General features: G+C 39.1%; 1 protein-coding gene and 1 long non-coding RNA gene across 4 annotated transcripts in view; one reads left to right on the top strand and one right to left on the bottom strand.

Moving 5' to 3' along the window:
* The window catches only part of slc24a4b (solute carrier family 24 member 4b), a 34543-nt gene extending 22873 nt beyond the window's left edge, over positions 1–11670 (top strand). For 2 of the 3 annotated variants that reach the window (XM_085132947.1, XM_085132949.1), the window contains exons 11-17: positions 2518–2687; positions 2910–3051; positions 3983–4149; positions 5712–5826; positions 7283–7395; positions 7512–7577; positions 8401–11670. In XM_085132947.1, the coding sequence (XP_084989073.1) occupies positions 2518–2687; positions 2910–3051; positions 3983–4149; positions 5712–5826; positions 7283–7395; positions 7512–7577; positions 8401–8550 (923 nt within the window). In that variant the 3' untranslated portion in view covers positions 8551–11670. The remainder of the gene's footprint in view (positions 1–2517; positions 2688–2909; positions 3052–3982; positions 4150–5711; positions 5827–7282; positions 7396–7511; positions 7578–8400) is intronic. The other variant, XM_085132948.1, reaches the window with a different exon arrangement.
* Positions 1–12230, bottom strand: part of LOC146501814 (uncharacterized) — a 241977-nt gene that overhangs the window by 146890 nt on the left and 82857 nt on the right. The window lies entirely within an intron of this gene.

The raw sequence follows: 12230 nt of genomic DNA, 5'->3' as shown, positions 1-12230 counted from the left end.
CTCGAACTGCTCTCTTGAACGTGTGTTCACTGTACACAAATGGCTTCCACGGTCACCAGATCTCAGGCCCTTTGGGATGCGGCGGAATGAAGATTGATATCAAGGATATGCGGTCAAAAAACTGAAGCAACTCTGACTAGCAAGGTGTACACCAGTGGGTGGTGAGTTTATTTGGCATATAGACATGAGTGGAATCAAAAATACATTTCACAAAATGTCAACTATTTCTTTTAATAATTCTTCAGAAGCACAACAAGCAAGACGATTTGTCATGTCCAAACCCCCCCCAAAACTCATTTTCTCAGTTCTCCTTTGGGTGATAACCAAGTGTAACTTTAACAGGCACAAAATGAGGTTTTAAAAGGGCAACAACATAGTAAAGTTAAAAAAAATCTTTTCAGATTAGTTTGATGTCACACAACATGTTGTTTTAGGTCTCAAGGTTATTCTGGGAGAAAAAATAGTCTGTTAAATAATACCGTTGGTGTCATGTTACAGTACTTTATAGCCACAGTCCTCCACTTCTTCCTTCTTTTTGAACTCTCAGAGGTTTTTAATTAGACATGTAACCCTTCTGAGAGACCTAACCTTTCCTACTTTGGCTGCATTAGTGCTAACATGCCTGTCTGTTTAGCCTTACTAAACTTTTTCTTGCTTGTTGTCAACAGTGTTGTGCTGCTGTGTGCCAGTTCTTTCTGCTTGCATACTACTTTTCTTCTGCTGATCTCTGGGGTGTAGACCCACTCGCTCCTGAAGTGGTAATGAATTTCACAAGAGGAAATGTTTATGCCAGCTCTGTTTACACATTTAATTTATGTGCATTCTTGCATGTATAATAAGTCAAATTAAGGCTGAGTAAAACTAATAAGTGGACTGTAGAACTTTTAATTCCCCACACACTGAATCTTAGTACTAATTGCGTGCAAAGACCAAATGTGGATTTGCTGGGTGCCAATAAAGCAGGCCGAGTTGAAGTCTGAAGTGGGCTGACTGTTTAATGTGTCAGCCAAATTACAGCTCGAGTTGAGTCAAAGGTTCCTGCGGTTTCATGTTCAAAGATGCACCCTTTGAAATCAGTCTTGGTTGCTAGTTTTAAATATTTAACAGATTTTATTTTACAAAACAATATGGGAGAGCTATTTGAAGTTCAGTATCCAGAAATCATATGAACTGCACACAGTACTCTTATTTTAACCAACCCAGTTGCTGTGTAAAACTCTCCTGTCAATATTCCAGAAGCACGAAACACTTGGGAATCAAAGGGTTTTTGAACACCTCCTTTTCTCCACAAACATTCCTCTTCTACCAAGTAACTTTGAGATTGAAGTCCAGGAAAGGCAGAAAATTCATATTTTTGTACTACGAGCATTTATGGAAAAATGTTTGTAATGGGCCCTTGCTTTTCTAGCATGCGCCACACACATTCTTAGTGATAGTTTTACATTTTTTCCATCCATTTATATCTCCAAGAAATATCATAATGTGCAAAAACTAATGTAGGAAAGAGGAATGCTGATAGGATTCATCATTCCTAAGTGGTGATGCAAGAATCTGAATCGAAACAAGTTTAAATTTTTTTTTTAAAAAAAATAAATAAAACAATCAACTCTCAAAAACACTAAAATTCTTATTTTTCTTTTGCTAGGTAGTTTGCCTTGAGTACACATTTTGTTTCCATGGCAAACAGGGGTAGCCAGGAGGGCACCAACTGGTCTCCAGGCGTGTCTGACTGAGGCGTCAGTAAATCACCAACTTGAGATCAGTTTCTATGTAGCTTTATTGTAGTTTCACATTGGAGAATTTTATATACAACTTTATATAAAACTTTCATCTCTGTAAATCCACTTAAATATGATTGGATAATCTAAAAAGCTGAGTTGAATTGTCTGAGAAATATCAAATATGGCATTTTCTTACAGTCTACCCATTTGAAGCGAATTGAACTGAACTGTATGTGCTAAGATTGGCATCCTGGTGCTCCAAACCAACAATGTTCCCTTACAATTGGATTCAGAGAAGCACTTACCCTGTCACTGAGAGAGCAGGTGACATAAAGGCACCAACAGAAAAAGAAAGAAAGAAATGATTGATTTTTCGAAAAGGAAGACATCCAGATTTGTAGATGCAAGGTATTCCTCATCTTGGGATGGTTTTACTTGATATATTTGACATCTAACTGCCTTCACACTGATTGGGGAGTGGTAGAATAATATGGTCTAGTGCAGCTCTGTTTGACACTAATTAAATGGCAGCTTAGCTCTCAGTAATGCTTTATTTTGGCTTGGAAGTCTATAGCACTCAAGACTACAAATTTATATAGCAGATGTTGTTGTTGTTGTTGTTGTTTTTGTTTTTTTTTGTGGGTTTTTGTGTGTTTTTTTTTTTTTTTTTGGTTTGTTTTTGTTTTTTTAAAAAAATTTTTTTTAAATTTTTTATTATTATATTCTGTAATGGTTTGGACCATTATTGGTTTGTGTCTTGTATTTATTGCTGTAATGTGTGCTTCTACCCCTTTAGTCAAGCCTAGCAAAGCTTACAGCCGTGGCTCTGTGGTGATGGTGGATGAGATCATGAATGCAAGCCCTTCAAAGTTCAGGTTCCCAGAGGCTGGCCTCCGTGTCATGGTGACCAGCCATTTTGGACCCAAGACCCGCCTGCGCATGGCCAGTCGCCTCATCATTACAGAGGTACAGCTGGCCGTTGGTGCTCCAGTAACTAGATTTAGCTGCCTTTTGTGGGTTAAAGGTGGGAACGTATTTTCAGCTTTGTTTCTAAGAAGCCCTGAAGGGTTGTATGTCATCATACACATAATTTCATTGTACAACTAGAGGAACAAAATCCATTTTAAAAGCAGAAGTAGTAGCATGTTCGCTCATGTGCTCTTTGACTTAGTTTGTTTCTTTTGAAAGCGCCAGAAGTTGGTGCAAGCTGCCAATGGTGTGGAGACACAAGTGATCGACGGGAAGGTTGAAATCGAGAATGGAAATGTGCCAGAGGACAAACCCAGCGAGGTGGAGGAAAATGACACCATCTCACCTTTTCATATTCCAAGTACGTGCTTGATGCATTTCCTTGATGAACGTGTGTAATTGGGGACACACGGACATGCCAGTCATATTTCAAAACTTGCTATGCAGCCTCCTGTAGGTATAGATTTTTAAAAACTAGAGGTGCCGTTAGTGCTTAGAGGAATGCTTAGTTGGATGGCGCTGCTCAATCTGCTTAAGAATTTATTTCTGCTTCGGCACTTATTGATGTTCTTGCTTAAATTGGGCAGTAGGTTCTTGTATACCAACTAATGATTATCCTCTTTGACATCTCTAAGCAGGGCTGCCCTTTTATCAGTCGGTGTCTGCTCATGTGAAAAGACTAAATCTGATTATCCTGATTTATCATGAAACAGGCGAATCTAAGTGGGTGGAATTGGTGTTGCATCTTGTTAGATTATAAATGACATGGAAGAGTAAAGGTTTTGGTGCTTTAAGGCACACTGAAATCTTTTTCCTCAAAATAGAGTGCTCTGTCAGTATGAGAACTTCATTTAAAAAAAGAAATGAAGCTTGATGCTCTGTTTGTGGCAAATGACAGATGAGGCAACATGTTTATGTTCACTAGTAAAACCAATGAGGAACTGAATACAAATGGAGCTACAGTTTAGTTATTTTCAGTGTGACCTTAAGCTGAATCATTCGCAGTTGCAGACTGTTTAGGCTGTACATTTAACACAGTCTTCATATAACGCTGTAAGTGATTTGTATTTCTAAGTATACCACAAATAATTTGAAGGTCAAAGCAAAAAATGACCGAATTCACCGAAAGGTGTAAACATTTGAAAAAAGGCCAGAAAAAAAACATTAAACTGAACTGATTTGTTTTTGTTGGCATGTGATGCTAAAGCTAATAATTATTTTTCATTTTTTATAAATTAAGCCTGGCCAAAATAAATTGACAATCTTGATCTCTTGCTGTTGTTTCACTGCAGGGGGTATAGGCAGTAAGTTTAAGTGGCTGATCTCGTGGCCTCTGCTCCTGCTGCTGTTCTTTTCGGTTCCAAACTGTGCCAAGCCTCGCTGGGAGAAATACTTCATGCTCTCTTTCATCCTGTCTACTGTCTGGATTGCAGTCTTCTCCTACTTTATGGTCTGGATGGTGAGTGTAATATTTGTATGCCAAAGATCATACAGTAGCATTAGTCATTTAAATCAGGAATTTGCAAAGCACAAAGTGAAACATTTTAATTTTGCTTGACTGCTGCTGAAGTAATTATTTGATTAAAAAACCCAAACTGTTAAATATGAAAATTGGTGTAAACTGTTTTATGTAATTGAAAGTGGAATTTCTATTGCTGTGTGAAAATGAAACGCACAGTCCTTCAGGTCTTCAAATAACTGACAGCAGATTATCATGAAGGTTTACCATGTAAATGTTTTGTGCCACCTGAATATGGTTTCAGGTGTACATCGTTGTAAGCAAACATTTTCTGGGCTATAAGAGCGTATGCTGCAATGATGATGATTCAATCATACAAATATGAAAATAAACCACAAACCAGGGGTTTAACCAAATGTTGTAATAAAGTAAAGCATACATGGTAACTTATTTGGCTTTCTGCTTGTGCAAATTCAGAATCAGAACTGCCTTTACTGTCATTGTGTGTGTCACGCAGATGTAAAACCATGACACTAACACAAGACATTAAACTGCAGAAAAGCTACATTTATAAGATTTATGTATCAGTAGTGAAACCTTAATGTTAAGTATTCATGTAATGTTCCGCTGTTTCTGAAGAGGAACACTTACGCTTATATTTAAGGTGCTCTTTGGAAGGGATCGACATGAGCCAAGTCATCAAAGAAGCTCAGGCACTCTCTTCTCAAAGAAATTTAAGCCCCCATCGTGGGGTAAAATGGTGGAGAGTGGAATGTCACAAATATGAGGAATCTTCAAAACTTGGACAAATGCAAGATCTCGAGCCCAAAACATTCTCCAAATGCAGTCCAAATGAAATATGATGAACCACAGCAGCATAAATTGCAACCATTAAGGCACCTACAAAAGCAAATAAGGTTAATTAGAGTTAATTTTTTGAAGTCCTGTTTTAAGCGGAGGCATTTAGTAGCCTGCAGTTCATAAATTCGAAAGGTTTCCATTTGGATAAGACTGCTGTCACCCCTTTTTAATACAACACAACTATGCTATGAGAGTAAAGGAGTTTTAAATTGTATTTGATAAGAGAGAATCTCGGAGTTGCATTTTACCCATGTAATTTATATTTTAAAAGACCAAACTGAACAAGTACAAAGACTGAAATGCACAAGTTAACCTAAAAATGTCTTGGTCTACCCTTACATGCTAGCTTTGAATGGCTTGTTGCTAGCTTGGTCAGCAGCAATCTAACACTTGCAATCCAAGGAACCTAGATACAAGATGATGCTCTGATTTCATTTGGGGAGCTGATATTTTTTTTTATTTATATATTTTACAAAGGCTAAAAGTTAATCTAACCAGTAGTGTTTGCTTAACTGTTCTTGCCATGTCTCTAGCTACCATATAAGCAACAGCATAGTCAACTGAAATCATTCCTAACAATGTTGAACGCACTGTGAAGATTCATACTATGGTTCAACATATTTTTCATCAAAAGAACATTTATCTTTTGTCATGCTTTGTGTTGCCATTTGTTGAGCACTGCCTCCCACGTATACTTTCAGGTGACCATAATTGGCTACACTTTGGGAATTCCTGATGTTATCATGGGCATTACTTTCTTGGCGGCAGGAACCAGCGTCCCAGACTGCATAGCTAGCCTCATCGTGGCTCGGCAAGGTATTTTCACCTGTGGTTTTTAAATGGGCTCAAGTTTATTCATATAAGGGCTCTTTTCCAATCCTAAAAGCAGCTGCTCTGCCTGCATTACACTTAACCATAATTGTAATTGATGTTGCCAGTGCCACCCCTCTCGTGTGAATGTACAGTGAAAACCCTGTAACCATGACAACTTATCTTGATTAACTTACCCCAAGTTTGGCTATGAGGATAATGGAAATATTGCCTGAGTATTTTTTGAAATTGCTTTGTAGAACAGTCCTCTGGTATACAGAGCAGTACATGTTCAACTTGATTACTACAAGGTGCCCAAATGATTGTAGAGTCGAATATGAGGCAGTCTGTGGAACAGTGTACAGTGAATTATGTAACAAAGTGATCACAAATCTACAAAAATGACTTTCTAGACAGCCTTATTGAAATGCTGTTCATCTATGAATGCCTGGAAACCTCAATGAACTGAAGCAATGCTATAAAGACTTGTGAAGTTTTTCCAAATTCTGCTTCTTCATTTGTTTTTGTTAAAAATGACTGCATTATGTTGGTTGCTTTTACCTAATTTTAAGACCTAAAGAGGACTTTTTACCATGACAGTATATTGAACATAAAGAAAATTTGAATAAGCGTATGCTAGCAACATGCATCAAAACCACCGTGCTACATGACCTCATTTCACCTCTCAGAGAAAGCATCAGGGTTCCTGGATCGTCAATTTGTTCTTTCCATTGTAGAGTTGTTTTTGTTGTTGTTGTTGTTTTTTTTAAATTGGGTTTGAAGAAAGCTCTAAATTCTTTGCATTTTTTGTTGTGAAATGTCATTGTTAAATTGAAATATTTGCCCTTGCATTCGGTCACAATGATGAATCCATCCCCATCTGCACTTAAGGGCCTAGTCCTGCCTCTGATTTATTTTGGGGTTTCCTCAAACGCACAACCCCGTGAACAACGTTTCCAGTGCTCTTGCCCTTCTCAACTTCTTAAAAAACATGCTGCTCAGATAGATAATTGACACTTTTGTAAATATAACATCTTTAACATTTAGTTTTTACATTGATGTTTAATATGTCCCCCCTTTCTTTTAAAAAGGAGGTAATCTATTTACATGTAGACTTGTATGAAACCCACAGATGGAAGCTGTATGTGTTGCATGCATACAGGCGTGAATTTAGAAATGCAAAGCTGGAAATGCTGCTTTTTTTTTTTTTTTCTTTTTTTTTTATATAGATGGAGATACATAGATATAGGAACTAGTGCAGTATATGTTCAAAGCTGTCAGTTGTCTTATAGATGTTACTCTGCAGGCATGCGTCACTGCTGAATAAGGTTAGGGCCCTCGTGAATACCAGAAGCTACAGAACAGCAGAATTGTTGGAAGTGAAGTATTTTTATTTTACCCAAAAGTCTAGAAGAGAAAACTTACGTTTTTAAACAACTTTGTTTGTTCTCTTTTCTTGCAGGTTTGGGAGACATGGCAGTGTCCAATACCATTGGCAGTAATGTCTTTGATATTCTAGTGGGACTTGGGGTTCCCTGGGCGATGCAGACCATGTGCGTTAGCTATGGATCAGTGGTGAGAATGCTAGTTTGCTCTACAAGAGTTTGTACTTGATCGTTTCTGTTCTATTAAATAGATGAAGCCACCAAAATCCAGGTGAATCGTGCACATGAGTCTTCTTTGTGTTTCAGGTGATGATTAACAGTCAGGGGCTGCTTTACTCGGTGGTGCTTCTCCTGGGCTCTGTGGCCCTCACGGTGAGAATAAAATGCTTACATGTTGTGTTCACACATTGCTCTCTTCTAGAAAGATGATCTAGTTAATTGCTGTACATGTTTTAAATAAAACTGAAGTAATATTACAGAATTAAGATCACACTTCGGTTAGTGTTGTCTCTGTTCTGTAATAATTGGTTTATTCAATATTTAGAATTCTACAATGTGATAACCTTGTGCTGCATTTGGCAATAAGTTGAAATGTGATATCCTTTGAAAATTCTGAGCTCCAGTCAGACACATTCATAAATTTCACAGTGTGACATCAAATATACATGAGTCCCCACACAGTCAGTGGTAAACAAATATTACTTCTACAAACTGTAGTTATTACAAAATGTGTGTGTGGTCCCCCCCCATATAGATTTTCTGTAGCAGTATCACTCGATTGTGCACAGCAGAGTTCTGGCTGTTGGTGCGTGTGTCTTTTTCCACTTTAGCACATTTTATATTAGTAATCCTCAGCATGCACATGCAAACAAATACATAATCATGAGTGGAAATTGTTGCAGTGAGTAAACAAAGGAAAGAGTTGAATCTACAGCTCTATTTGCTTAATGGTGAACTTTAAACACTGATCAGGTGTAGACGGTGTAGATTGTTTCTTTACTGTAGTGCCAGCAAAAAAATACAACTTTCTGTCAGTGAAACTTGTGTAATTGGTCTAAACAGATAATGCTGCTACATAAATGAAAAATTTTGTTTTTATTTCATTTTATCTGGTAGACTGATTTTGAAATGATTCTTTTTCTCATGCTCAGGATTCAGTAACAAGCCTTTTGATGTTTTGTGTGTGTGTGCACAGGTGTTGGGGATCCACTTGAACAAGTGGCGGCTGGATTTAAAGCTGGGCGTGTACGTCCTCATCCTGTATGCCGTTTTCCTCTGCTTCTCTATCATGATAGAATACAACGTCTTCACTTTTGTCAACCTTCCCATGTGTATGGAGGAGTAGAGCACAGCAGCATGCCTCGAATACCAAAACCTCAAGGCTCCCATAGCAACCCTCAATTTTCTTTTCTACAATAACACGGACCTATCAGCAGACTGTTCTCCTCCTCCTTTGCACTTTCTTCCTTGTAATCCTTTTGTCCCAAATATGAATCTAATTTACTTACGAGGCAGTAAGCTGTAAGAATGGATGCCGTTGTACGTCTCAAATTTGTCTCCTTGTCACACAGTGCCGGTCCTTAATGCCCGTTATTTGGGGCATTGCCTGTTACTGCAGTAAAGTATTTAGTTCCTCTGTGCACCTGCTATCTTTCTACCCATTTAGCATGCCTTTAGATGTTGGGGACCTCCAGAAATCATAAGTGCCCCTGTTAATTGTTGGTGTGTTTTCAATGTTCACGTTGTAGAGATTCACACACAATTTCCAAAGCCTTTCCACAAACTAAAAGAGTCTGTTGAGGAAAAAGGAAAAAAAAAAAATTAACAAACCACAAACCTTGATCCCAATCTAAACCCTCACAGAGAGCTTTCCTTAAAGTAATTCCTTAAAGATTTACCAATTACCCAAGAACACAAAGACTCACTCGCTCTTCAGCTTTCTGGAGGAGGGTCTTGTCCTTGGCAGCTCCCCTCCTCCAGCTTGGACCTGACTCTCCTGGCATGGCCTTTGGCATGAGGGAGCAGCTACAGTTAGTGCTACACTTCACTCACTTGCCATGTGCAACTCCCAACCCTCTTCTGCTTGATCAAATCTTTGTTTTCTTAAAAAAAAAAAAAGACCTTTTTGTCTGGACACTTTGTGTCAAGTTGTATCACAGTCCAGATCCGATGACTGTGAGAGGTGTTATGCATATGCAGCACTGCACAATGTAAATTTGTAAACACTTTTTTTGTATTTGTTTTTTTTCAAAACAAGGTTTTGTCTAGTATGAAATATGGAAGAGAGCTTGTTGCAAATATTGGACATTGCCTGTTTTTCACTGAAACAAATTGCACATGGAAATGCTTTGTGTTGCTTTCTGCTGTAAGGAGATTTGACCACTCAGAGGTACTGGCTGGCAGTGGCGACTCCACTCCAGCTTTATTTTCGTTTAGCAATGTGTCATTCCACTTTTCCCTCCGCACAAGTTCAGAAAGACAAACGGACGACTGGCTCCACATCTGATCTTTCTCATCAGGTGGCGTTCTCATTTTGAGACTGCATCCGCATTAAGATATTTGTTCCAAAAAACCCCAAAACCAAACAAAAAATGCAAAGAAACCAGATGGTTCTCAACACTGTCTGCTATATCACCTTCTGGCCAGTAGGGACTACTGCAGCTCCTCTACCCAGGGCAGAGGGGGGCAACCACAGCTGTCAGTTATCAGGGAAACACAGAGGTGGAGATGGTGATGGTCTCTTGATTTTGAGTTACATGTAGATACTGCACTTTAACAGCCGTCCTCTCATTCTGAATCAACTAGTGCTTCCTTATGTGCGTGTGTATTTTCAGTGTATAAGTGTCCGTGTGACTGTGTGCGTGTGTGCCAGAGAACATTGAGTGCATGTGTGCGGGCCCACGCTACGTTTCTCACACCGGACTCTAAAACAGACCGGGACCTCGTTAACAACATGAGCACACCTGTCTGCAGTGCATGCTGGGACATCTAAAGCAGCTCCTCCACAGCACAGCGAAAGGCTGAGGGCCTCTGGGCATGTCAACGGATGCTGCCCTGCCCACTTTTACAAAAAACGGCAGCTACGAGCCACACTGCAATCCAGACATTTTGACATCATGCAAAAATGCCTGTGAGGAGTCCGCAAGTGAGGCGCAGAGACTTAATAACTATGTTCGTGGAGAGTGTTAAGTGTTGAAAATATCCCTCTGCCCCATTGTTGGCAGCAGGCACTTGTATATGCAATCTCAATGTAAAGAATTTATGTGACAGAAGGACCCCCTCCCCCCTGCAAGAATGCCATATAAGGATGGAGGGGGGAACCTTGAAGATGTGATGTCAGTTTGTCTACTAGTACTTGATGTGTGAGCTCACAAGTGTGTTTGTGACAGCTGAGGAACTCTGTGCAAAGGATGGAAGTGTCTGGAGCAGTGGCTTTGTGGGTAGTCTGTCTCCTCTTACACACAATCCTTTGTCGTCTTTCTCCACTCGCATTAACTCTCCGCCAACCCTGGCTCGAGGAGGTCAGGGGCAGCAGCGAACATGGGATGGTGGCATGAATGGCTTTTCTCAGTTGTTGTTGTTTTTTTTTTTTTGTTGTTTTTTCCCCCCCCCTTAAATTCCAGAGTGAGAGCAGGCTTTAAATGATTTTTTTTCTCTTAAAGAATTAAAAAAAATTAAAAGTCAGACCCACCCCAAAAGCTGCTAGTTTGTCAGGGTTCAATGACTGTGGATCAGCTGGAGGTGACCACACAGGGAGTCCGCCAATCACCTACCCTTGTACAACAATCCTGACCCTCATAACACTTTTAGTGGCAACTCTGTACATATGTACATAGCCGCTGTTTTCTTTTAATTTATATTTTTTATGCTTTCTTTGAAGAAGGCATATTTGTACTGTACCTGAGTTGATTCTGAAATTTTTTTCCCCGTTGTATAGCTGCTGTGGTCTTTGCCCACTTAAGTGGGCAAGGGCGCACCAGGGTTAAACACTGGTCATCTGTTTGTTGGACAAAGCATACATTCTCATTAATTTTCTGATCTATTTTACTTTTATTTTTTTTTAAATGGAAGAAGGGGGGGGGGGGATGAAAGTAGACTTCAGAGGCCATATTTGTTGCAGCTCTGCGAAAATCCAGATTGTATGGAAATCCTGTGGGGAGTGGGGGGGGAAATAAGTGCACAAACTTTCAGGCACACATTTAACAGACTGAGACGACTTGTGTGTATTTGACTGAATGCGACCTGATGCACTGTGAGCTCAATGTGACGTGGGAGTTGTTTGTCAAGAGTAATAATGATTACAAATATATTTAATGTAAAGTTAGTTACAAAACATTACTGAGGACATCTGTATAACTTATATGAATGTATTGTCTTGCTATACTGGACATATCCAACCCAATGCATTTTACTGTAAAGCAATAATGTGAGGGAAAAAAAATAAAATGGCAAAATAATTCCTGTACATTTGTCTCATAAGTTACTGTTTGTGAAATGCGTTAATTAAATGAAGCCATTTGTACATGTACCTGATGCTTGTTCTGTTTCTCGCCGCATGAACTCAAATTTCAAATTAAGGGGCCTTTTGCCTGTTCGTACCCGCTGTTCAGTAAATTAAGTGGTGCTTCTGTGAACCTTCTTGTGTCCACTCATAAGAGAGTGCAGCTAGGACATGAGCCACTGGACAGAACATTAGTAGTTTGAACGAGGTAGATTGCAAGCAGCTACAGTTTCCTTGTTATATTATTTCAGAATTTTACAAATCACAAGGCTTGGATTACTCATTCTGTGGAAAATTAATAGTTATATATACTCCCCTGATATTTAGCAAAAATTTTACAGTATTGTCCCAATTTTGGTCCGGTGCTAACATCCTGCAGAGCCTGCATAAAGTGAAGGGATAAATCACTATCTGGAAAAATGGGCCGAACAAGTAGTTTTACTTGTCTGCTTGTATCGGGTATCAAGACCTAATACGAGCATGTTAATGATGACCCACTGTAAAGTCGTTGTAGTAAAAATAAT

The sequence above is a fragment of the Neolamprologus multifasciatus genome, chromosome 15 (assembly GCF_963576455.1).
Source record: "Neolamprologus multifasciatus chromosome 15, fNeoMul1.2, whole genome shotgun sequence".
Classification (NCBI taxonomy): domain Eukaryota; kingdom Metazoa; phylum Chordata; class Actinopteri; order Cichliformes; family Cichlidae; genus Neolamprologus; species Neolamprologus multifasciatus.
Note: the sequence above shows the minus strand (reverse complement) of the source record. Positions and strands in the feature narration are given on the sequence as shown.